Source organism: Pimephales promelas, chromosome 23, assembly GCF_988280905.1.
Source record: "Pimephales promelas chromosome 23, fPimPro1.hap1.1, whole genome shotgun sequence".
Classification (NCBI taxonomy): Eukaryota; Metazoa; Chordata; class Actinopteri; order Cypriniformes; family Leuciscidae; genus Pimephales; species Pimephales promelas.
In genome coordinates, this window is record NC_142791.1 from 21,121,287 (window position 1) to 21,148,937 (window position 27,651).

General features: G+C 40.5%; 1 protein-coding gene across 5 annotated transcripts in view; it reads right to left on the bottom strand.

Annotated features, from left to right (window-relative positions):
- Positions 1-5,311: 5,311 nt before the first annotated feature.
- aak1b (AP2 associated kinase 1b) overlaps positions 5,312-27,651 on the bottom strand; it is a 97,662-nt gene continuing 75,322 nt past the window's right edge. For 4 of the 5 annotated variants that reach the window (XM_039664388.2, XM_089126270.1, XM_039664387.2 and 1 more), the window contains one exon: positions 5,312-6,878. In XM_039664388.2, coding sequence (XP_039520322.2) covers positions 6,286-6,878 — 593 coding nt within the window. In that variant the 3' untranslated portion in view covers positions 5,312-6,285. Of the gene's footprint in view, positions 6,879-23,760; positions 27,195-27,651 lie in introns of those variants that run through there. The other variant, XM_039664389.2, reaches the window with a different exon arrangement.

A 27,651-nucleotide genomic window follows, 5' to 3' on the forward strand; every position in this document is an offset into this window, starting at 1 on the left:
GAGGCTTTTGGAGATTTTTCTTTTAATGTGTCTGACATGGGGCTTCCAAGACAATTTACTGTCGATTATTACCCCCAAAAATGTATACTCACTTACAATTTCAATTTGGGTATCAACAATACTTATTCTCTGTTCAATCAATTTGCTACGATTACCAAACATCATTATTTTAGTTTTGTTTATGTTCAAAGATAATTTGTTTGTATCCATCCATTTTTTTATTATATTTAATTCCCTGTTTACCACATTTACGAGCTCCTTATAATCATCACTACTATAGAATATATTCGTGTCGTCTGCAAATAGTATGAGTTTCAGTACTTTGGATATAGTAAAAATATCATTTATATACACGTTAAATAATTTTGGCCCCAACACTGACCCCTGGGGGACACCACAAACTATGCCAAGAGTGTCTGATAAATACTGACCCATTTTTACAAACTGTGACCTCCCTGTTAAATAACTTTTTAACCAATCTCCAGCCAGCCCCCTAATTCCATATCTTTCCATCTTATTTAACAAGATTGTGTGATTAATAGTATCAAAGGCTTTTCTTATATCAATAAAGATACCAACTGCATACTTTTTTTGCTCCAGTGCATTAGTAATTTCTTCAACAGCTTCAGTTATTGCCATCGAGGTAGTTCTTTTGGGCCTAAAGCCATACTGGCCATCATTAATTACATGATATTTCTCAAGAAACCTTTCAAGTCGAGAACTGAAAAGCTTCTCCAGAATTTTTGAAAACTGAGGCAAAAGAGAGATTGGTCTGTAATTAGTAAAAACGTGTTTGTTATCCTGTTTGAAAATTGGAATTACTTTAGCGATTTTCATTTTACTTGGTAAGCAGCCAGTTTGGAATGACAAATTACAAATGTATGTTAAGGGTTTTACAATATTCAATATAACTTTTTTAATCAATGTCATACTGATATCATGACAGTCGGTGGAGAACTTATTTTTACATTCACAGACAATGTTTGTTACTTCCTGCTCATTTGTAGCTGAGAGGAAGAATGAAAAGGAATTCCGTTCAATAGTTGATCTTACAGCTCCATTGTCTGGAATGTCAGCGGCCAACTTGGGGCCAACATTTACAAAAAACTTGTTAAACTTATTTACTACATTACTCATATTATATTCTTCACCAATTTCATCAATAAAGTGATCAGGATATATCAACTTTGAGGATCCTTGTTTGATTAGGCTATTCAAAACATCCCAAGTTCCTTTTATATTATTTTTATGTTCATATAGTTTTTTTTTGATAATATAACCGTTTGCTTGTTCTTATAATATCAGTTAATTTATTTTTGTACTTCTTATATCTTTGTTCCACTTCTATTGTTTTTTCTTTAATAAACACTTTATAGAGATTATTTTTCTTTTTACAAGCATTAATTATTCCTTTCGTAATCCAGGGACTTTTTTTGTGTTTTTCCTTTATAGTATATTCTTTCACAGGGCAATGTTTATTGTGTAGGGAAGTGAAAATATCTAAAAATTTACGATAAGCACTGTCCACATTTGATTCTCTGTAAACTGAAGTCCAATCCTGGAGTGCTAAACTATTGTTTAAGGCACAGATCATGTCCTCAGTGATTTTTTCGTGTAGAGATTTTTGCCATAGTATCTTTAGTTTTCTTGAGGTTACAGTCATACAAAGTAAAAACAGGTAAGTGATCAGTGACTTCACATATGAGTAGGCCACTGATGATTTGATTTCCCATCATATTAGTAAAGATGTTGTCAATGATTGTGGCACTATGTGACGTTATTCTACTCGGTTTCGTGATAGTTGGGTACAGCGACAAGCTATACATTGTGTCAGTGAAGTCATCAACGTTTTTTAGTTTGGTCGGATTTAACAAGTCAATGTTAAAATCACCACAGATAAATATGTTTTTTTGGTTCACAGTAGAATACAGTTTACCCATCCACTCATTAAAAGTTTCTATGCTTGAACCAGGTGCCCGGTATACACAACTCATGAAGATATTTGTCTTTTTATCATTATGAATCTCCACTGTTATGCATTCAAATAAGCCATCCACAGCTATGGTCATATCAGTTGAAACACTAAATTGAATTGATTTGTGGATGTACAAAGCAACCCCCCCGCCTATTTTGTTTATTCTGTTTGTATATCTTAATTCATAGCCATCAAGACAAAAATCAATACCTTTATCATCATTAAACCAGGTTTCAGTAATTGCAATAATGCTAAATGGATGAGCGAAGTGTTCCAAATAATCTTTGATAGATTCAAAGTTGGTGTACATGCTTCGACTGTTAAAATGTATTATTGACAGATTACCTTCGGGTTTTACACTGTTTTCATATTGTTCTTGGGTAAGATAATTGCAGTTTTTAGCAATCGAAGAGAAAAAGTTATTGTCAGGGTCTATCTCAGTATCAGGCTCTGTTGTGGTGTGCACTTGATACTCACACGTCTCCAGTTCCATTTGTTGATGTTGTAGAATGTTCTGTAGCATGTCCATATCAACACTTGATGTAATCTGTGTTCTTGGTTTGTATAGCATTTGTTAGTGTATGGAGTCACAAGCTACTTTGATGCCAGGTGCTGCATCAATGTCAATACTTATCAAGATCTTCTATCCTCTTCACCATCAAAACTTTTGCTTCCTCCGGTGTCCCATTTAGTTTGATGAAGATCTTACAGTTAGTTACCCAGGTTTGTTGAATCTTGCCTTGTTTTTTAAGTTGTCGTGCAATCCTTGAGATGTCAGCATTTTTCTTTGTCAAGTGTTCATTTATGAAAACATTTGTGCCTTTCAGTTTGCGTCCTTGCTTCAGGAGTGCTATTTTCTTTTTTCGATTGGTAAACCTCATGATGACCGCTGGTGGTCTCTCCTTCTTCGTGGGCAGTGGGTGACACGCCTCGATGTGCTCCAGGTCCATCTCTATCCCCCTGTTCTGGAGGTAGGAAGCAACCTGTTGTTCCACCGACTGTGTCTCCTGGTCGCTGGGCTCCCCGGTGTCCGTGGCCACCGCACGCGCATAGGAGCGCGGCCTGATCTTAATCCCGGTGATGACCACGTCATTCATGCGGGAGTATTGTTCCAGCTCGTCCACTCTCCGCTCAAGATCCACAATACGCTGGTCTTTTTCCGCGTTCTGGAGGCGTAGTTGTTTCACCTCCTCCAGTAGTCCCAGGAGCTGATCCTGCTGCTCTCTAACCGCAGCCACATCGCCGCACAGGGAGTGGATAGAGAGCTTTATCTCCTCGAATTCCTCCGGTATCGGGCCTTTCCTCGATGGGGGCATTTTGGTGATTTATACGCCAAGCATCCAGTATCCAATATCCAAAGGAATTTCTCATAAAACTCGTTTGGATTTTCCCGGATAAGCGTGGTTAACGTCTCGCGTCGCGCAAGCCTTAGGCATTGATTCAACAAGGCGCTGAAAGCATTCTTTAGAAATTTTGGCCCATATTGATAGGATAGCATCTTGCAGTTGATTGAGATTTCAGGTGGAGATTGCACATCCAGGGCACAAAGCTTCCTCCACCACATCCCAAAGATGCTCTATTGGGTTGAGATCTGGTGACTGTGGGGGCCATTTTAATAGAGTGAACTCATTGTCATGTTCAAGAAACCAATTTGAAATGATTCAAGCTTTGTGCCATGGTACATTATCCTGCTAGAACAGGGGTCTCAAACTCAAATTAACTGGGGGCTGCTGGAGATAGAGTCTGGGTCAGGCCGGGCCGCATCAAGTATTCCAAAAAAAAAAAAATGTATTTAAGTATTCAAAAAATGGAGCACAACTGATCCAATCTTCTCAATCTTTATTATTAATGTTTCTTCTGACATGTTCATCTGAATTCGAACATTCCTTTCTGTACATGATTGGTTCCTCATGAGCTGTCCTTCTGACAGTAGAAGTTAATTTTACAAACTTTCTTTGTCTTTTCTTATACACAACATCTTTGTGATAGTCATATTTGCCTTTTATTTTCTTTATACAACACTATTATATTGAATGTTTTTTTTTTTCGGAAGGCACATTTCCTTTTATTATACTTAAAAAAATCAATTATTGCTTTTGAATGCAAATAATTCTTTTTACACATGAATAGTGTCTCAGGCAAATTACTGACTGTGCACTTATCAAAGCAAACCTTCTTATCAACCAGTTGGACCAAGTTCATTACATGAACTAGTTCTAACTTCAGTTCACAAATTTTAAAACGAACTAACGTTAGTTCAGTTCATATTTCAAAAATGAACTAGTTCATAGTTCTTTTTTTCCATATGTTGCTGCGAGCTTTTTTTATTATTAGGCTATTATTATTGCCACAGCCCATTTACAAGATAACAATAATTTTATCGACGGGCAAAGTTTGCACAGACATGTACGATTTTCCCATCCTCACCGACCTCATAAAACCCTTTTAAATGATCTTACGACGCCTCCTCGCTCCTCGGTTCACAGACACTAGAATGAACGAGTTCACTGTAACGTTCATCAGGCAATAGTAGGCTACAGTACGCTACATTCAGTTCACGTTCGCCCCCCAAAATATGAACGAGTTCATGAACTATCGTTCATTGAACGCGGTCAGATACAACACATATTACAAGCTCAAAATGATTATTCTCACATTGTTTTAGAGCAGGGGTCTCCAACACGTCGCTCGCGAGCTAACAGTAGCTGTCGCCTGATTTGGTGGTGGTAGCTCACCTTGGGCTTGTTCACATATCGCGCTCACATATTTTGCTCGCTCAAGTTAGTTTCAAATGTAGGCGCGCATCAAGCGTGCTCATAATTGAAGCGACGCGCAAATTTTTTCCAGGCGCAGTATATGTTTGTACTTCGTGGTTGTCTACGACAACTATTGACAACAAACCCAATGTAAGCTGACGACTACAGATTGTAAAAGTGCTTCAATGTTCACACCAGATGGTGTGGATGTGACCGTCAGTTACTTTCAGTCCATTCCAGCCCTGCTTGGAAACGTCTACAGTACCTTAGGTTCAAGAAAAGCACAATATCAGCAAATAAACATTATTCTCCAGCTGATGTTACCTCCAGTACATAAGGCCTCAACACAATTCTGTCACAAGGTTCTGGATATTCTACCTGCTTTGAGACTCAAAAGGGCAGTTAGTACTACGGAAAGTCTAAAACCTTTGATTAGTCTCATCAGCTGCTCCCTTATACAAAAATACCAGTAAACAGAGAGCAAAGGCGCAGTCACATTTAACATTGCACTGCAAAATTTTGCATGCAAATTCCATTCAATTCAATATGAATGTGTGCGATTGGGAGTTTTGCTTGAGGGTGAAAACGTTCCCCATGCAGATTTAGCTTTTGTTTAAGTTGGTCACGCAAATTTGCAGCATCAACCACCAGGAAGTTCTTGGTTTAAAAGTGACTTCTATTCGAGCAGTTTCATACATGCTAGCTAACACTTTATTTTAAGGTGACATAGTTACATGTTACTGCATGTACATTCTATAGGGTAACACCTTATTTAACACGTTATTACTGCAGTACTAACTATAAATGGTGCATACTAACATGCAACTAACCCTAACCACACCATAATCCTAACCCTAACCGTATAGTAAGTACATGTAGTTATTTATTATTACACCGTACTTAAATGCATTATTACACTGTAACAGGCATAGTCTTCTATAGTAATAACAGTAAATTATGCATAATTACAAGTTACTAACCCTAAACCAAACCATAACTCTATAGTAAGTAAATGTAACCGTAGTTAATTGATATTACTCATTACTTATTTAAGTGAGTACATTGTAACTATGTCACCTTAACAAAGTGTAACCCATCGCTTTACTATTGAATACGGAAAAGGAACTTTTTTGCCTCCAAAATTTTGCCTACATTTCGCTAATGTGACCACACCTTAAACTTCCTTAATTTTCACATTTTCCGTCCTTTTAATACTGGACTCAATGTAGAAGTAAGAAATAATTTACTACATTTGATAAAAAAAAAGCTTGAGTAAACCATTACAAAGAGCATCAAAAAATAAATGGATGAATACATGTGGGTAATAGACCTCTATATCATAATCAAAAGATGAAATCGCTCTCTACATGTCTGGTGGCGCGATGCACAGATGCGGAACATCGGAGTGAAGGGGAACTAAAGTGCTGTGGAAACACCAGATGAGGCATATCACAAGGGCCGAGGTAGTCGTCTCACGATAGACTACGCCAGATTTGCCACAGATACGACCAGCAATGGGGCGACAAGAAGGGGCGCTCGCAACATTCTCAAACATTAAGGCTTTCCCAATGGGCCTCGAGGTTGGAAAGGGGCAGCCTGGAAGGGGTCCATCACTGCTCGAACACCTACCGTCCAGGAGTGAAGGGGTCCGACAGGGACGGAGCTCACGGCAGCCTGCTGGCCCACGCTGGAGACCACGCGATGGGCGGCAATGGGCTGCTGGGGCATCGGAGCCTCAGCGCAATAGGGAAACCGGATTTGACTGTGCACAGGTGGATGGGGCAAGATTGACTCGTTGCCATTGGAGCATCTTGTAAGATGCTGTGGATCATTCTTCCTGCAAAAAGGCGCCTGGAGGAAGATGTCAGCCTGCGTATGGGCTCGTTGAATTTGGGGAAAGGGAGCACTGCTGAAGATGTCCCGACCGTCTAACCCACATCCAGGGAATGGGGCACTTGAGAAAACATCTGGAGAGGATGATGGAGAGAGTTTGAGAGTGGTTGTGTTGAGGAGTTTGGAGCCCAACAGAAGAAGCTTTGAGCCACTGCACGTGTGCAGAACCTCCTCTTCTTCTGAAGGAACCTCTGAGCTCTGGAAGTCACTGGCTCCAGATGCCAATGCATAGCCGTTCACATTAGGGAGATCATCTGAAAAAGAGAATAAAAGCACAACAAATTAAAGGAGAGAACACTTGCTTTTCCAAACTAAAAAAATAAGCAACATTTTACTCCTTTAAGAAACCCTTTAAAGTCAATGTGATTTTAAATGGAAAGAAAAACTTTAAAATCTCCTGAATGGAAAAATACATAGTCATCCTGGCAAGTTTAGCTGTACTTGGTTTTGAACATTCCTTTTATTTATTTATTTTTTTAAGAATTATGGTTGGTTTATGACAAAAAAGAATGAAAACAACCACATACATATTTTAAGTTTTACAGATTACACTTAAAGTCCCTGTAAGGTCAAAATTAAGTATGTGTTCCGAGTTTATGACACCACAGAAAAATGTGTTATTAGCCATCCAGCCAAATTTGAATGATAAAAAAAGCCGGGAAGTACATAAAATAAGCTATCAAAATCTTGAAAAAATGAGCAGTATTCTTTGCTCTCAAACACTGGGGGCGTGTCCGCTGGCTGCGTGGAAACCACGCCTACTCACGGGAAAGCTGTCGACGGTGATATTAGCTGATTAGTTTTTGGAGACGGGAGGATGAATGCTGAGGCGGAAGATAGCCGTTTCGGCCCCGTTCACCAGTAACAGCGGATTATCAGTGAATAATCAGTGAATCCCAGTTGTCTCTGAGGAAAGTTTATAAAACGATCCAGTGCAAAATGATCACTACAGAGGCGGGTGTTGGCGGTGATCCTCAGCTCTTCATCAACAAGGTTGGCTTTTTAAAAACCTCTTCTTGATGTGATCGTTTTTAGGGAATTTAAATGAAGTTACCGATCTGTTTTGTACATGATCGCATCCAGGTACTAGCCTATGCATTTCTGTTTCAAATAGCTAGCTAGAAAACTGTAGGCTGTAGTAACTAATAGGACTGAGTCACTCGCGATTGAGCGGCGAATGCATTGCAAATGTGCTCGGGGAGTGTTATAGACCTTTTTCACAAAAACCGGAAATACGTAATCGTTGTGGAAACGGAGTTCCCGTCAACTGTCGACACATTAGAAAAACCTACTCTGGGAGGAGAAAATTGATCAGAGAGTCTTCAAAACTTCGAAAAAATGTAAACTTGTCATGGGCCAGTTGTTGATGACTTTGTAAAATGCTGTGGTGATGCTTGTCTGCAGCTGATGTATCTAAGACCAAATATATGACTATTGATTTCAGAACTGAAGCTCATTCTTCCCAATATACGTTCATTAAAGGTAAGAAGGTGGAGTGTGTGGAAAGTTATTCATATTTAGGGAGTATTATTTACAATAAACTGCATTTTGAAGTGAATACCAGAAAGAAGTCTGTCAGTTTTATTCAACAGTTATCCTGAATTTTTTGCACTGCTGTTGCTATAGAACGATCAAAGATGAAGAAAATATTAATTTATCCCTTGTACACTCAGATTGTTAAATACTCAGAATGGTATATATTAATATTTTAAATTTATATGTAGCCCACTGTTGTGTGTTCTTATTTATCTTGTTTTATATTGTGGTGTATATTTTTATGTGCTTATTCCGCTGGATACAAATATCTTAATAAAGTTGAACATGAACTAACGTTACTTCAAAAATACACAAAACATAAAAAATAAACAATGACGGCTTATTAGTGAATGGTGACATGAGAAGTACAGAAGATCACAGGATCAATAACATCCCGCTAGACTGCCTGAATACAGTTTCTTCGAACTTCATCGACAGGGAACTGACGAGGGAAGGAATGAAAACGACAGGTATGGCTGCTTTTGAGAGTAACCAAAAAGATCGGTACGCAACAACTCTCACTAGTTCCCTTCGGCGCTATCTGTTATGAATGGAGCGGAAGAAGATTACCACGACAATTGCGTATTTCCGGTCACAAATACGGAAGTTGTGAGAAAGGTCTATTAGGGGAGAGATGAGATCAGCAAAATGCGTCATCAAATAGGGGCTTGTCCAGGAGCTCATGGGGTCCAGTGCGTCATCAAGCCCTGTTTTAGCCCCGCCCAAAAAATCCGTAAAATAGCAATGGTGAAAAACTGTTTAACGGTCTAACTCCACATTTCAGTACTTCACAGTTCACAGTCTTTGTAATATGTTTTAGCAATACATATGTAACATTTATAATGCGTTTAGAACTTTTTTGTAGAATTGCCTTTACAGGGACTTTAAAATTATTTATTAGTAAAAAACAAAAACAAAAAACAAACAAACATACATTTAATAAAATTATACCTAAAACCATAATGTAAATAAATTAAATAACTGGATTCTGTTTAACTTAATAGACTGACAATCATCTTAAATACAAATGTGGTGAAGAGAAAGCCACACGATGAACCAAGTTCATCACAAATCCACAAACTGAGGTGAATACTAGGAAAATAGAAGTTGCACAGCGTCATACACAGAAAAAAACCCACAATGACTGTAACACAATTGAAACTAAAATAATGAAATATACAACATTTTATAACATAAGATAAAACCCTTCCAATCCTTAAAACCCTAAAACACTGTCCAATCCTGCTCCTGAAGGAACCAGTGTCCTGCGCAGTTTAGTTCCAACTTCCAACCACAATTAAACAATCATAAAACAGTTAATCATGGGCTGAGTCCGAAATCACCCCCTATACCCTTAAATGGGCTCTATGCACGGCGGTATTTCCGGTGAAGGTGTAAGGATGCTCGATAACTTCCGCCGATCGTAGAGTCCAATGCAATACCGAGAATTTATATAGAATTTTATACTCCATGGTTATACTAAAGAAACGTTAGTCACAAAAACAGATAAAACAGACACCCCTTGTTGTGTTTATGCTTCTTTTTAAAATTATATTAAATAAACATAACTATATATAAAATTACATCTAAACGTATGTACGTTTCGTTTCAAAGACGGGAGGATAGTACATTTTGAAGATAATATATCCCGTTAATCCCGTTTTCCTCGGTTTTCCTCCGCTTTAATCTACACAACCGGAAATGGACGAGCATCCTTGCGTCAAATGCAGAATTTATGCGTGCATATACTGTAGCCCATAGGGCATTATATGAGGGGACAGCCATTTGTAGTGGTGTACAAAATCATAGTGTACATTATCAAGTGCACTCATTCAATTCCACAAAGCACCGCAATACAATCAATGTACGCTCAATGGCTAGAGAATATCCATTATGCACTATGAGAGTCGTGTGCTGAATGCATTTCCATGCCTCACCAGAAGATGGAGCTGAAGCATCCATTCATCAATACATTTTCCAAACCGCTGGTCCAATGTGGTTACAGCGTAATTTCACAGGTGTAATATAAGGTTCATGATTAATTAAAGTTTGTACAGTTTCCATGACAGCGTTGCAAACAGAATTGCCAGTTTGCTATGGTATAAGTTATTATTAAACAGCAAGCACAAACCATAGAAAAGCGGCAGCCCTTCTGGCACACTCAATGTCCGAATTCACTCACCCAGTTTCATTCACTCCCTCAAGTGTACTATATTTGTTGGATTTGGAATTGGTAATTTGACTTTATCTCTTAAGGACTGAAGGATAAGCAACACTCGCCCTGGATGGGCCTATCAGAACCCAGGAACTCAGTCAACCACTGTTATTTCTTTCCATGTCTTTACTGGAGTATGTTTGTGTGTGGTCTGTACAAAGAGAAATAACAATTACAATAAGTAAATATACAGACTTCAGATCCAATTATCTAACAATCCAATACAATAAACAATGATACAATCTGTGTGGAATATAACTTGCAATAAGAGTTAAATACAATAGTGCCACGATTAGCAATATTAGCATCAGAATAGGCCATTTAACTATAATCGCCATCAACTCACCCCTATACTTGCAATTTACTACCAACATATTAAATAAAGAAAACAATCTATCTCAACATACAAACCCAATTCCATAAAAGTTGGGACACTGTACAAATTGTGAATAAAAACAGAATGCAATGATGTGGAAGTTTCAAATTTCAATATTATATTTAGAATACAACATAGATGACATATCAAATGTTGAAAGTGAGACATTTTGAATTGCCATGCCAAATATTGGCTCCTTTTGGATTTCATGAGAGCTACAAATTCCAAAAAAGTTGGGACACGTAGCAATAAGAGGCCAGAAAAGTTAAATGTACATATAAGGAACAGCTGGAGGACCAATTTGCAACTTATTAGGTCAATTGGCAACATGATTGGGTATAAAAAGAGCCTCTCAGAGTGGCAGTGTCTCTCAGAAGTCAAGATGGGCAGAGGATCACCAATTCCCCCAATGCTGAGGCAAAAAATAGCGGAGCAATATCAGAAAGGAGTTTCTCAGAGAAAAATTGCAAAGAGTTTGAAGTTATCATCATCAACAGTGCATAATATCATCCAAAGATTCAGATAATCTGGAACAATCTCTGTGCATAAAGGTCAAGGCCGGAAAACCATACTGAATGCCCGTGATCTTCGGGCCCTTAGACGGCACTGCATCACACACAGGAATGCTACTGTAATGGAAATCGCAACATGGGCTCAAGAATACTTCCAGAAAACATTGTCAGTGAACACAATCCACCGTGCCATTCACCGTTGCCGGCTAAAGCTCTATAGGTCAAAAAAAAAGAAGCCATATCTAAACGGGAACCAGAAGCGCAGGCGTTTTCTCTGGGCCAAGGCTCATTTAAAGTGGACTCTAGCAAAGTGGAAAACTGTTCTGTGGTCAGACGAATCAAAATTTGACGTTCTTTTTGGAAAACTGTGACGCCATGTCATCCGGACTAAAGAGGACAAGGACAACCCAAGTTGTTATAAGCGCTCAGTTCAGAAGCCTGCATCTCTGATGGTATGGGGTTGCATCAGTGCGTGTGGCATGGGCAGCTTACACATCTGGAAAGGCACCATCAATGCTGAAAGGTATATCCAAGTTCTAGAACAACATATGCTCCCATCCAGACATCGTCTCTTTCAGGGAAGACCTTGTATTTTCCAACAAGACAATGCCAAACCACATACTGCATCAATTACAACATCATGGCTGCGTAGAAGAAGGATCCGGGTACTGAAATGGGCAGCCTGCAGTCCAGATCTTTCACCCATAAAAAACATTTGGCGCATCATAAAGAGGAAGATGCAACAAAGAAGACCTAAGACAGTTGAGCAGCTAGAAGCCTTTATTAGACAAGAATGGGACAACATTCCTATTCCTAAACTTGAGCAACTTGTCTCCTCAGTCCCCAGACGTTTGCAGACTGTTAATAAAAGAAGAGGGGATGCCACACAGTGGTAAAAATGGCCTTGTCCCAACTTTTTTGAGATGTGTTGATGCCATGAAATTTAAAATCAACTTATTTTTCCCTTAAAATTATGCATTTTCTCAGTTTAAACATTTGATATGTCATCTATGTTGTATTCTAAATATAATATTGAAATTTGAAACTTCCACATCATTGCATTCTGTTTTTATTCACAATTTGTACAGTGTCCCAACTTTTATGGAATTGGGTTTGTAAAATATGACAGCAGTATGATCAATGATCGCATAATTCGACGGCAGATATGAATATGATTGAGCATGTAACGATCGTTAGAGAGGCACCATAGAACACTTGAATTTAGTTTTAATAACTTCAACAAACAACACTTATATACAAGATTACAATATGAACTTTCTCCTAAGTGTATAATGACAAGAATTAACTCACTTTATAGGATGCACGCACACATATAACACTCCAACTTAGATCAGCTCGCATTTCTTCCTCACAGGAACACTTTGCGTCATCAATTAAACGGGCAACGAGTCTTAAAGGGGCAATGTCTTAAAGGGGCAACGTCTTAAAGGGGCTACACACTCAAACCAGTTTGTACAGCCGCCCCCAAATTGTGTTCAATTTGACATTCAAGATGGTTGCGTGTTAGTTACCAATGCTGCAGGGGGTGTGTCGGGCTCTTCCATATCTTCTGGGATGGGGGGTAGTGCCACCAGTCGAGCCACGGGTCTAGTATAAACCTTCCCTTGAACTTGTACGTCCACTGATCTCACTTGCGAGTCTTGGCTGGGGTCACTTGAACAACTCTTCCAATAGGCCAATGTGCTCTGGACTGTTGAGGATCCACTATCATGACTATTGTGCCTGTGGTTATATTAGGGTAGGTGCGGTGCCATTTCTGTCTGACCTGCAGGTTCGGAAGGTAATGGCAGATAAAGGACCAGAAGTGGTCAGCAAGCACCTGGGAGTGCCTCCACCGACGACGACTTAAGCCTTCTTCTTTAGGGTATATGACCGCAGGCAGGGCGTTATCTAGCCGCCCCATGAGAAGAAGGTTGGGCGTTACCGGATCAGGATCAGCCACATTAGAAGATACATACCCAAGGGGTTTTGAATTAAGGATGTTCTCCACTTCAACTAACACAGTCCTGAGTACTTCTTCTGAGACAGTTTGTGCTCCAATGGTCACAGATAGTGCCAATTTAATGGATTTTATCTCCCTCTCCCAAACTCCCCCAAAGTGTGGTGCTGCAGGAGGATTGAAATGGAATGCAATCTTCAATGGTGCAAGTCTTTGCTGAAGCTCAGGTGACATACTCTGAAATGCTTCCCAGAGTTCCCTTTCCCCACCTCGGAAATTTGTTCCTTGGTCTGACAGTAATTCTACTGGGGAGCCTCTACGTGCAATAAACCTCCGAAGTGACATCAGAAAGGAATCAGTGTCCAAACTGTACAGAAGGTCTATGTGTACAGCCCGGGTGGTAAGACATTTGTAGAGGATTCCCCACCTCTTTTCTACTCGTCGACCAATCTTTACAAGAAAGGGACCAAAGCAATCCATCCCAGTTGAATGAAAGGCTGGCTTGTGGAGACGCAAGCGTGCTAAAGGAAGGTCTGCCATTTTGGGAATTGTAGGTTTGGCTCTCAGACGTTGGCATTTTATACAGGCATGTTGTAAGCTGCGGATAGCTGTTCTTCCTCTTAGGACCCAGAATTGTCGTCTTATTTCTGCAAATACCCGATCAGGGCCTGGATGACAGAGTCTTTCATCATAATCCTGGAGGAGTAACTTCACAGCTGGATGTCTAGATTCTAAGACAATGGGATGTTTAAGGGCAGGATCTAATGTTTCAGCACGTCTTAGCCTACCACCAACCCGTATTAGATTGGTAGATGGGTCATACTCTGCAGCTAGGGAGAGTAAGCGGCTATTATGTTGAAGAGCCTTGCCTGCTTTCAGTCGTTGTAATTCCTCCGGAAAACTCTCATTTTGCACCTTCTGGAGGATGCATGTCTCTGCTGCTTGATACATGCTTGCTGTAGGTTCTCCTGACTGTCCAGCCACCCCATGTAGCTCCTGTGCAGTAGCCTTTACTAATTCTGCCCATGTCCTGTACTTATTTCCAGTTGGTTCCTCTACAGCTACGACTCCACAGAATGCAGATTTCTTAAGCTCAGATTTGTCAATCTCAGGGCGCTCTGTAGGGTTTGTGGGCCAGCTTTCAGGTGGAAGGAGCAGGAATGGGGGCCCCTGGCTCCATCTGTTAGGCTTGGCAAGTTCGTTCAGAGTCTTTCCCCTTGTGAGGTCATCTGCAGGATTCTGACCTGAATTCACATATCGCCAGGCAGTGAAGTTGGTGAGCTCATGGATTTCTGCCACTCTTGTCCCAACGAAGACTTTAAAATGGCAGGACTCTGATTGAATCCAGGACAGCACAGTGGTGGAGTCTGTCCAAAGGACTGTGTGGGCGAAGTGGCAAAGTTAACTCTTTCTCCAACAGGTTTGCCAACTGAGCACCGATTACAGCAGCACATAGCTCCAAACGAGGCATTGACAGGACTCTTTTTGGCGCTACCCTAGAACGTGCCAGTATGAATGACAAATGGATCTTACCAAGCTGATCTTCGGTGTGCAGGTAAGTGACTGCTCCATATGAACTCTCTGAGGCATCACTAAACACATGAAGGTATGTAACAGATCTGGTTTGATCTACTGAAGTTGGTACATATGCCCTTGGGAAACTGATCTTGTGAAGAAACTGAAGTTCACCTTCCCTTTCGTTCTAGCTCTGGACTAAAGTCTGGGGAAGTTGGGTGTCATCCCAGCTGTGCTGCTTGCTCCAAAGTTGTTGGACCAGAACTTTAGCCCTGGTAGTAAATGGAAGGATATATCCCAAGGGGTCGTACTGACTTGCTAAAACTTTATAAATAATCCTCATTGTGGGAGCGCCATGGTTTATGGGCTGGTGACGGTAAGTCAGTACATCTACAGGGCAATTCCAACGTTGGACGTTGGGTCCAAATAAGACCCAACGTGGACTCCTGGACCTGGAGTTCCAGACCATCCGATCTGGCTTCACGTGGAAGATGGTGAATGACAGATGGCACATTGCTGGCCCATTGTCTCAACTCGAAGCCTCCTTCAGCTAACAGATCCCTCAACTTGTCAACTAATTGCTTAGCCTCCTCTAGTGATGACAAACTCTGCAAGCAATTGTCAACGTAAAAGCACCGTTCGATTGAGAACCTCACATCTTCGTTAGGTTGGCTATGTTCTCTCACGTGCTGTTGTAAAGCGAACGTAGCACAACAGGGGCTGCATGTTGTGCCAAATGGCAGAATCTGCCATTCAAAGACATCAGGTGGACCTTTTTCCTTTGAGTCAAACCGAAGAAGTGGTCTATCTTCTGGAAGAAGGCGGACCTGATGAAACATGCCCCGGATGTCTGCACTGATGGCCACTGCATGTTCACGGAATCTGAGCAAGACCCCAAGAAGTGATGAACCCAAGGTGGGGCCAGCGAGGAGTGAATCATTTAAACTGAGGCCACTGAACTGAAAGGAGCAATCAAACACCACACGATTCTTCCCATTGTGGCACACCATATGGTGTGGGATGAACCAGGATTCACCATCACTTTCCATTTCTTCTGGAAGGAGCTTTCTGATAGCTCCGGACTGAACCAATTTCTGGATCTCTAAGGAATAAGCTTCAGCTTGTGGCGGGTTTTTGGCAAGTTTCCTCTCAGTACTTCGTAGGCGTGGCATGACAGCTTCCATAGTAGCATGAAGATATGGCATGTCACACTTACGCAACAAGGGTGTTGCATAGCGACGTATTCCATCCACCTCTACACGAACTGTCTTTCTTTCCAGTAACTCAATGGCCCTTTGGTCCTGCTTGGATCTTGTATACTCCCTTTCTGTCTGAAATGGCAAAACATCAACTTGCCACAGCTTTTCAACATTCTTGAACAGTTCTGTGGTGCTGAGAGGAATGGATATGTGGAGACACTGTTTTGGCTCAAGTCTCTGCTCCAACAGGCTGGTAGGGCCCTGGAGTGTCCATCCTAATTTGGTTCTTATTGCAGCTGGACCCCCAGGTGGACCAAGTCTTACTGGCTCAATTGATGAGATTATGTGTGTTTGATCTGCACCAACAAGGACACGAAGTTTCGCCCTTTCAAAACACTGCAGTGGTAGTCCAACCAAGTGTTTGTATTGCTTCTGCAGCTTTGGAATGGGGTAAGAATGATCAACGAGGTCAAGCTGTGGGGCAGTAAAGGCTCTGGATATGAGATATCGCTTCTTCGGATTGGAGTATGGAGAAATGGAGAATGAGACTGAAGCTCCATCAAGGGTTTGCACATCATGACGGATGGTTCTCAGAGCTAAGCTTTCTTGTGTCCCTCTTAAGCCAAGCTTCTGTGCTGCCTCTGGCAGGAGCATCGTATGCTCAGAGCCATCATCAAGGATTGCGAATGTGTCCAGTGTGCAGTTGCCATGGTGTAAGAGCACTCTGACAATTTTGAGTAAAACCTTATTACTGCTGACTGGTTTGTTCAGGTACAACGTTTGTGTTGCTGAGCTGACTAGGCAAGCCTCTGTTTTGGATACCTTTATGACAGGCCTCTCGTTTACCTCATGGAGGATTCGCAGATGCTTTCTCTGACAAAGCGGACATGGTTTCTTTAGACCACAGTGGATAGCCTGATGAGCAAGGCCACAACGCCAGCATCTCCTATTGGCACGTATCCACTCTGAGAGCTGATCTCTGGTGAGGTTTGGAATTTTGGGGCATTGACTGAATGCATGATCAGAGCTCTGACAGTAAGAACAATATACTGAGGGCCTACTATTAGATTTCTCATCAGCCTTATCAGAAGAATATGTAGCATTTGCTACCTCAGCACTGTTCCCAGACCCAGTCAGAACAGTGGCAGTGGTTCGGCGTGACCATGGAGCTACCCGAGACTCTCGTTTGGGTCGGCTTTCTCCTCTTGCTGACTGATCATCATAGCTTTGGCACCAAGATTCATATTTTAGCCAGTCGGCCAGATCCATCAATGAGTATGTCACCCCAGGCCAGTGTAACATGTGGCGGCGAAAATCAGCCCGTCTTTCAGGTGGCAGCTTACTGAGGAGGCGTGCAACATGCGACCCACACTGCAACTCAATGCTACCCGCCTGGCCCAATGTCTTTAGAAGACCAACTAAAGACTGCACTTGAAGGGAGAACTTTTCAAAGGCTGAGGGGTCATTGCGGCTTATATCAGGAGAATCAAGAATAGTAGCAATCCTTTTTAATGCTACCTGGTGGGGCTGACCGAACCGTTCATTGAGGGCCATCATGGTGTCTCTGTAAGGCGTAGGGGAGTGCAAGAAGGAGTCTGCTACGTCCAATTTCAGATGGTCAACCAGGACTTCATATTTGAACATTTCAGTACTGTCAGGTGGCAAGAGGTTGTCTAAGGCCATTTTTAATCGGGCAAACTCACTTGGATCTTTGTTGCGGAAGAATGGAATGGTGGGGCATGGTCCTTTGTAATATTTCTCAGTCAGCTCCATAGATGCCATTCTGTGATGTTCAGAATTTGGACGTGTGAATGATTCCCATGGGTGGTCATAAACATACTGAGGACTTGTCGTTTGGGGAGGGTATTGACCATACCTCAGATGCTCATCATACTGACTTGGATGGTGGAAATCCATAGACTTCTCCATTGAAGTGAGTCGGGAACTGAAAGTTGGTGTGGCCCTTGTACTGCTGTAAAGCCTTTGCTTGTTGTGCTTATTCATAGCTTCGGGCTCTTCATACACGATTGGTGGAGGAGGCTCTGGCCAGTCTTCATCACTCAAATGCTCGGCATGGTGAAATTTAACTGATGGATGATTAGACTGGGTCTTAGGAGTAGATAAGGGCCTTTGGAGACTACAAGCTCTGTTTAACAGCTCAATCAACTCATCTTTGGCCGTCTCGATTCGTTCAAGGTCAGCTTTAACGGCCTGCTGTGTTTCATGGAGTCTAGCATTCTCCTCTGAGATCCTTTGCACTTTATAGAGCTAGCAGTTGACTGATCGCTCTGGTATCCATCACCATGTGGAAGGGACTCTGCATTGGATTCAAACTGTAGCTGTCGATTCAGATATTGTGGTAATGACTGGCGAGAAGAGGTAGAAATTCGCTGCTGTAGAGGGTTTGGGAGGTCATGATGCTCAGCCTCGGAGGGCAACAAAAGCCGGTAAACTGTGCTCTTTGAGGTTTTTCTGTAGATACTCTAATACGTGATGGAGAGTAATCATCATCATCAGACGACTCCGCTGCTGCTTCTCTCTTATACTCACTGGTAAAGCTGATCTATGAAAACGTGGGAAATCCACCTCATAATCTTGTAAATAGGCTGGACGGCGCTTTGGACGAACCGATGGGTTTACTGGTGTAGAACTGGCTGACATCTCAATCCAGGGAAGTGTTATCCGGCTCGAAGGACCATTTGTTGCATTTGGAATTGGTAATTTGACTTTATCTCTTAAGGACTGAAGGATAAGCAACACTCGCCCTGGATGGGCCTATCAGAACCCAGGAACTCAGTCAACCACTGTTATTTCTTTCCATGTCTTTACTGGAGTATGTTTGTGTGTGGTCTGTACAAAGAGAAATAACAATTACAACTAGAATGTACATTTCCAGAGGAAAATGTGAAGTGGTGCTTGCAGTGGCAAGAAGCTCGCTCGGTTGCTAGGGTGTTCTGGGTGGTTGCTAGGGTGTTCTGTGTGGTTGCTAGGGTGTTGCTAGGCGGTTGCTAGGGTGTTCTGGGTGGTTGCTATGGTGTTGCTAGGTGGTTGCTAGGGTGTTCTGAGTGGTTGCTAGGGTGTTGCTAGGTGGTTGCTAAGGTGTTCTAGGTGGTTTCTAGGGTGTTATAGATGGTTGCCAGGGTGTTGCTAGGTGGTTGCTAGGGTGTTCTGGGTGGTTGCTAGGGTGTTGCTATGTGGTTGCTAGGGTGTTCTATATGGTTGCCAGGGTGTTGCTAGGCGGTTGCTAGGGTGTTCTGGGTGGTTGCTAGGGTGTTATAGATGGTTGCTAGGGTATTGGTAGGTGGTTGCTAGGGTGTTCTGGGTGGTTGCTAGGGTGTTGCTAGGTGTTCTGGTTGGTTGCTAGGGTGTTGCTAGGCGGTTGCTAGGGTGTTCTGTGTGGTTGCTAGGGTGTTGCTATGTGGTTGCTAGGGTATTCTTGGTGGTTGCTAGGGTGTTGCTAGGTGGTTGCTATGGTATTCTGGGTGGTTGCTATGGTGTTGCTAGGTGGTTGGTAGTGTTCACATATGGTTACTATAGAGTTTTTATAACATTCATGGCATGATTTAGCACTTAGCTAATCAATATTAGCATGTAGCTATTCACTGCTAGCATGTGTAGCATGTAGCAAGTCATGTTTGCTAACATGAGTAAAAAGAGCCAAACCCCATCTCTATACGATGTTTTGATGCAGAGATATAGGTCTTGAAAAACGGTTGCTAGGGTACTCTGTTTGGTTGCTAGGGAGTGGCTTGGCAGCTGCCAATCATGAAGCTCCAAAGTCAATGTGAATGTATAAACCAACCCCCATCTTTATACGATGTTTTGATGCAGAGATAAAGTCTTGCAAAATGGTTGCTAGGGTACTCTATTTGGTTGCTAGGGAGTGGCTTGGTAGCTGTCAATCATGAAACTCCAAAGGCTGCTTGTCAGTATGAATGATATAAACCAACTCCCATGCCTCTATGACATTCAGAATGGAAGATATGCCACTTTGGATTTTGGTTGCTAAGGTGCTCGATAATGGTTGCTAGGGCATGGCCAGAAATTGTTGAGGTGATTCATGATTGGCTGTTTGCTGGCCCAAGTCAAACGAGCCCACCCTCATGTTTCTATAACACTTATATCCTGAGATATCCCTTTGATCTCTTTTAATGGAAGTCTATGGGAGTTGTTGCTAATGTGCTCTAAATGGTTGCTAGGGCGTGGCTTAATAGCTTCATAATGATCCTGAGAGACTGATTGGTCGTCTGAGTAAAATGAGCCCGCCCCCTTGTCTCTATGACACTGTGATCCAGAGCTATGTTCAATACAAAATCCCTATGCAATTTACCATAGTAGGAAAAACACATGCATTTGATGGGACGTCCTTCACCATAGTAAGTCAATGGGGAAAATTTTGGGCAGCTCCTGCCCCCCAGGGGTGCAACTTTTACCCCATTGTGTGGTATGTTCTTAAAGAGCCTGCCAGCCTCTTTAAATGTGGCAAATCTCACATTTGTCCGAAATCCTTGTTTGGAGCTACGAGTCGTCAAAGTTTGTCTCAATGTTAAGTCTATGGGATTTTTTGGAAATTTGTTCGCCCCTGGGTCGAACACCGTACCCCCGATCTCTGATAAAAGTGATAGGACTCTTCTCTTTAATAGGCCGCACGATTTGATGCCTCATTCATGGGTCTGTGACAAAAACTGTGGACGTAGGAGTGCTCCAAACTTTTTCCTGGAATAGTAAAATGCTATACTAGAAAATTTTCAATGGGAAAAATTTGGGCAGCTCCTGCCCCCCAGGGGTGCAACTTTTACCCCATTGTGAGGTATTTTCTTAAAGAACCTGTCACCCTCTTCAAATGTGGTAAATCACAGGTTTCTGCGAAATCCGATCTCAGAGCTATGACTCGTCAAAGTTTGTCGTAATGTTAAGTCTATGGGATTTTTTTTGGCCGTTTTTCGGCCCTGGGGCGACCATCGCACCCCCGATCGCTTAGAAAAGTCATAGCACACCTCTCCTAAATAAGCCGGTCGATTTGACGCCTCACCCATGGGTCTGTGACAAAAGCTGCGGGAGGAGTAGCGTGCCAAAAAACGAAGTTGAAAAAAAAAATAAAAAAAAATAAATAACATTGGGGTCAATGGGGGAAAGTTTGGGCAGCTCCTGCCCCCCAGGGGTGCAACTTTTACCCCATTGTGAGGTATGTTCTTACAGAGCCTGTCAGCCTCTTCAAATGTGGTAAATCGCAGGCTTCTGCAAAATTCTCACTCGGAGCTATGATTCGTCAAAGTTTGTCGCAATGTTAAGTCTATGGGATTTTTGGGAAATTTGTTCGCCCTTCGGGCGAACATCGTACCCCCGATCGCTTAGAAAAGTCATAGCACACCATTCCCGAATATTCCGCACGTTTTGAGACCTCATTCATGGGTGTGTGACAAAAACTGCGGGAGGAGTAGCGCGTCAAACTTTTGGGCCGACTCAAAAAACACAATAGTAATAGTGTTGCCTTGCTTTCAGCAAGCACCACTAATAAGTAAATATACAGACTTCAGATCCAATTATCTAACAATCCAATACAATAAACAATGATACAATCTGTGTGGAATATAACTTGCAATAAGAGTTAAATACAATAGTGCCACGATTAGCAATATTAGCATCAGAATAGGCCATTTAACTATAATCGCCATCAACTCACCCCTATACTTGCAATTTACTACCAACATATTAAATAAAGAAAACAATCTATCTCAACATAAAATATGACAGCAGTATGATCAATGATCGCATAATTCGACGGCAGATATGAATATGATTGTGCATGTAACGATCGTTAGAGAGGCACCATAGAACACTCGAATTTAGTTTCAATAACTTCAACAAACAACACTTATATACAAGATTACAATATGAACTTTCTCCTAAGTGTATAATGACAAGAATTAACTCACTTTATAGGATGCACGCACACATATAACACTCCAACTTGGATCAGCTCGCATTTCTTCCTCACAGGAACACTTTGCGTCATCAATTAAACGAGCAACGAGTCTTAAAGGGGCAATGTCTTAAAGGGGCAACGTCTTAAAGGGGCTACACACGCAAACCAGTTTGTACAATATTATTGAACTAATGTAGGGAATAGTCAATGAGGGTATAGAGGGTGATTTCAGACACAGACACAGTCTTGCTAAGTAGACTAGAAACTTCCAGGACGTTGTGTTGAGGCAAGCTGGAGCTTAACTCTGCATTACAGTGGTCGTATAAAGAGTTTGGACACCCATTATATAAAGGAAATTAAAGAGATTGTTCACTCAAAAATTTTAATTCATTCAGTCATCATTTACTCTCCTTTATGTTGTTCCAAATCTGTACGAGTTTCTTTCTTCTGTTGAACACACAAGAAGATATTTTGAAGAATGTTGGTAAACAGACAGTTGACGGTAGTCATTTACTTCCATTATAAGAAAAGAAATACTAAACTGTCTGGTTAACACATTTATCAACTTGCAAAGAGGTTAGCCAATCACAAAACAGGTCATTTGTACAAAGAACCATGAGAACCTGCTTGTGAATTCTTCAAATGTGTAGATAATCAAGCCTTTGAGGAAGGCTGTTTTTGTGTTATTGAATGCCAGAACACAGCCTGAAGCACAGTACCAAATTATTAGGCAACTCTTGCTTCAAAGCCTAATTTATTCAAAAACTTGATGCTTTAAGGGGTCAATTAAAGTCTCAATATTTAATGGAATGAAACTCCATAAAATCTCCTAAAAAGACAATATACCTACAAGCATCCAGGCAATTTTGGCTACATTGACTTGTAAAAGCCTATGCTTGAAAGAGAATGATGGTTAGTTTATGAAAAATAATAAGAACATACCTAAGATTAATATGTAAAGGCTGATTCAGGTCTGGAAGCATACAGATCAAGGCTTCTGAAACAAGAATAACTAGGACATAAAAGCAGAGGGTACTCAGCCGTCCTTAAATAATGTTTTGTAAGATGCGCCATAATGGAGGCAGAAAGGCCAATGCTTTTGTCTTTTTTTGCGATTCTGCAGATTTATGATTAAGTTCAGACACCTCGCCTTTCTGTATCTGCCAGGAATCCATTTCCTTCATTGAAATTCTTGCACTTACCTTAGTCATGAAGTGCCATGTTTTGTGTGAATGTGCAATTCTCTTATCCAAGTGAATGGTTGAATGATAAAGAAGAAGAGTGAGAAAGAATACAACATTGATGAAGAAAAGGTACCTGGAGAAGACAGGCTATGTCAGCCAGACCCCCAGCAAGAAGTTGTTACATGATAAGAAAGAGAGAACTTTTTTTACATCGAAGAAATCCTTAAATATATTAATAAATCTGTTATACCCACAACTTGAATGCAGTCTTACAGGAACATAGAGGCCTGAGTATCACCAATGTGAATAACAAAAAGAAGCTGATACATATGTTGGCCTTTCTAAAATATTAAAACAGGAGTATATTTTTTAACAATTAAAGTTCATCTATGTAGCGCATTTCACAATAAATATTCACAGAATTTAGTTAACAGTTTTAATATTTCAATTATATTTTCTTTTCCTACACCCCCCCCCCCCCCCCCCCTGCCCATTTCGCTCATCAAAACATGTATTACTAAAATACACAATTTTTTTCAATCAATATTTTTTAATGGATAATCTAATATATTAATATATATTTTTTCTCTTATTACAACACCATTTCATATTTATATATTGGATTATTATTATTATTCAACAGTGGTTCACATTTAGAAGTTTCAACAGACCCAAAAAAATAAAATAAAAAAAGAACACCGGCACACTTTACATTCACATTTACATGTTTATTTTCCACCCCTTTCTTTATTTATTGGTTTTGACAAAAATAGAAGGTGCACATGAACCCATTACTGTTCTAACACTGGGCTGAGGGTGTTTGCTACAGAGACCAATGAAGTTCCAACTCTGGGGATAAACATGGTCATAAATATTGTTTTTTTTTTTCTCTGAACAAAAACAGCACATAAAAGGAATCTTTGATTTTTGCACAACAACACAAGTCAAACACTACCCGCGGGGCAAAGACCTCTACTGAGAACTACAAGATGAAGCATTAGGATTGCATAGGTTAACATGAGAGTCTGCGAACGGCTGTACAGAGGAGAGGGGAGGATATAGAAATCTCAGAAATCCTCACTGCCAACAACAAACATCAGTAACGGAGACCCAGCAACATCTCTTTTCCTCTGCAAGAGCATCATTGATGTGCAGTGCTATTCTGTGGTTTTTCACCAATGCCTCCAACAAAATGCCTCATAAAATATCCCAAACTTGAAGAACTGTTTTACTGCACTTTAGGGATGGGCGGTATGACTAATATGTTATATCTCAGTCAGTGTTATATATTATGTTATATAATGGTATATAACTAAGTTTCTAAATGGAAATCCAAAAAAAGTTGTGTATGTGCATATATATATATATATATATATATACTATTTTTTATTGAAATTAATACTTTTATTGACCAAAAGTTCATTGAATTATGTTACATACTTTCTATTTCAAATAAATGCTGTTATTTTATTAAGCAACACAACCGTTTTCAACTTTGATAATAAAAATACTTTTTTTCTTGACCAACAAATTGCAATGAAACAGGAATAAACTATAAAATAAACTATTTAAAAAAATAAAATGGTTATTTTCACATTGTAATGATATTTCACAATATTACGGTTTTAACTGTATTTTGGATTAAATAATTGTAGCCTGAGTGAGCATAAGAGACTTATTTAAAAAAATATTTAAAAAGGCAACACTTCACAATATGGTCTCATTAGTTAATGCATCAGTTTACACAATCTACCAATGAACAATGTATTAATATTTAATGTAAGATAATAAAAATGTTCACAGAACATTAACTAATGTTAACAAATACAACTTTTGATTTTTATAATGTATTGTTCATTGTTAGTTCATGGTAACTAATACAGTTAACTAACATAAACCAATGAAACCTTATTGTAATAACAAAAAATTGGTACAAAAAATGTATATATATATATATATATATATATATATATATATATATTATATACACAGTACATACACGCTTATGTACGTAAATACACACACCTAGCATCAAATGTGAGGGGAAAAACCCTAAAAGATTCAAAACAGTTCAATTAAACCAGAAACATTTCTGATCAGATAAGCCACATTTGATAGCATGGGAAAAACTGTTAATATATTATAGCTATGCAAATATATCTACAGTGATATAAACCGCATAGCAAAATCTCTATCAGACCGCCCAGCCCTTCTGCAGTCGCTCTTATGCGTCTTGTGAAATGACAACCACCGTCTCAAACTCATTTCAATGTCATTTATAGATTCTGAACTGTCAAAAAGCTGATATTGTTTTTTGATTACTGAACGTTCAATTCTAAAGCATTTCTCACTGATCGGGATTCTGCTCTTCGTACAGCATTACGAGCATTTTCCCTGCTCAAAATCAGGTACTTCAATGTCTAAAGACTCATTGAATGAGGAGAACCTGTGCTTGAAACTGAGGTGCCTGCTGCGGGTCCTTAAACCATGTCAAAGACAAAACCACCTCAACACTTTCAACAACTAAGACTAGCTATTTATTTACCTCACGTCCACACATACACGCACACATACGTACAATACTGATATGAAGATTGGCCACAGACATGTCTTAACTTCATATTCATAATAGCTGCCATGCTTCGATATGCGTTTGATTCACAAGAACTGTGCAAGAAAGCATGGCATCAGGCAGTAGTTCGGAGGAGGAAATGGTATAAGTACAGCGTTGACTATTTTCCTCGAGACTACAACCTGTTTTTGTTGATAAATGTCTTGAGAATAAAAGGCAATGAAAACCGAAAACAAATCCAGCCGATCTGCTTGCAAATGGCGTCAAACCGCGTCACGATGCCTTGAGATTGTCCTCTTTTCTTAATTGACTTGGCGATGGCCGTTGAAGATGAAACCGACAAATTTACATTCGCAAACATGTCTCAACACACAGAACAAAGAGATAAAGTTTCCTCTTAAATAGGTTTCATATACAAATATCTGCATTTTATATATGGATACTCGATTCATACATTCATTCTCTAACACTCTATTCATCTTCACATATAATCTTAACCTTATATGAAATAGTTCTTTTTAAATTATTCTCCATGTATATTATGGGGTGAGATAGGGATCTCTGAAGGAATGGCTGGACATTTGGACCAGATGCTTTATACAGAGGAAGAACAAATCACTTTCGAGGGCGGGAGAGTCGAATACTGCAGATATACATCAATTTACATAGTTTCGAGCCAACGTACAACATCAATAGAGCTATTTACAAAGAAATAACAGAGAAATTATGATCTGGAGGTGACATGATCATGAGATGGTGAAAACAGGTACCACTGATGACAATGAGGAGTTTCTGGTCAGCTTTACACAAAGTGTTAAGATCTGTTTGTACCCTGCGCTCAGTCTGGATGAAGATAAATTCTTACAAGCTGTGTTTGCCTACCTGCAGATCTGTAAACATCCAGCAAAAATATTCCTGTCTGTAAACATTTGGTTCCCTTGTCCTAAAACCCATGTGTGTTTAATCTAGAGACGAGCTTCCTGAGTGCCATTGAATACACAGATAAAGACGGAAGAGAAGGAGGATTGGGCAAACATCTAATGTTTGAAGTTTGCACTCTTGAATGTGAGGCAGATGAAATGCATGTGCAAAGGAAGCACAGATATGGATGCCAGAGGAAATCGGATTTTGAGCCTGTAGAAAAAGGTCGCACCAGACTTGAATGAAAAAAGTTGAACATAAACTCATCGGGGAGAGAAATGGTATGGTGCAGGGAAGGAACGTTGAGTATGTCAAATCAAATGAGCGATGATGCTGATGACGACAAGAACTGAAGGAATAAAGTGACAAGGAAAGAACTTAAAACGTAAGATGTGACGAGCAGGAAGAATGGATAGATGAAGAACTGATTAAAGAAGGAAATGGACCATGATAGAGGGTGGAGGACAGGACAAATGATAGCAGGAGGGATTCATGGTTAAAGGCAGAAGACTACAGCGGTTGACGTCATCTTCAGCACAGCAGGAATTATCTGTAGGGTCTAGAGGTCGATGAGCTGGTCCACCAACAGCAGGGAACGGGCCAGGTTGGGCAGGCTGGACTCAGAACTGCCACTGTTACTGCGAGAGTGACCTCCTAAAAGAGGCCAGATGGACAGGAAGGTTAGGGGAGGAGGAAAGGGAGGACAGTCAAATCGAGATAAAGAGAGACCGAGGAAAGGGGACAGCAGAAGAGAGAGGGAGAGAAAGACACAAAGGTAAGTAGATGCTCACGAAAAGTCAAGAGAGAATGTTACGAGATATCATGCGTAGGGTTGGGAATCAAGAAATTGGGAACTGATTTCTTTTAAACAAACAATAAACTAACTATAGATGATATTTTACTCAGTTAATGATCCCAAAAAGCACATTAAAAATGAGGTTAATTTGTTCATTTTTAGTAGTACCTCACAGTGTTTACTGCACAACTACTGAATCTACAAGTTAAGGGGAAAAATAGTAAGCTTGTCTCAGTGTTGTTGTTGTTATTAACTAAATCGATCGTTTTTGGTAATAGACATAGCTGAAATAGAAGAAATAAGTATTACAAATAA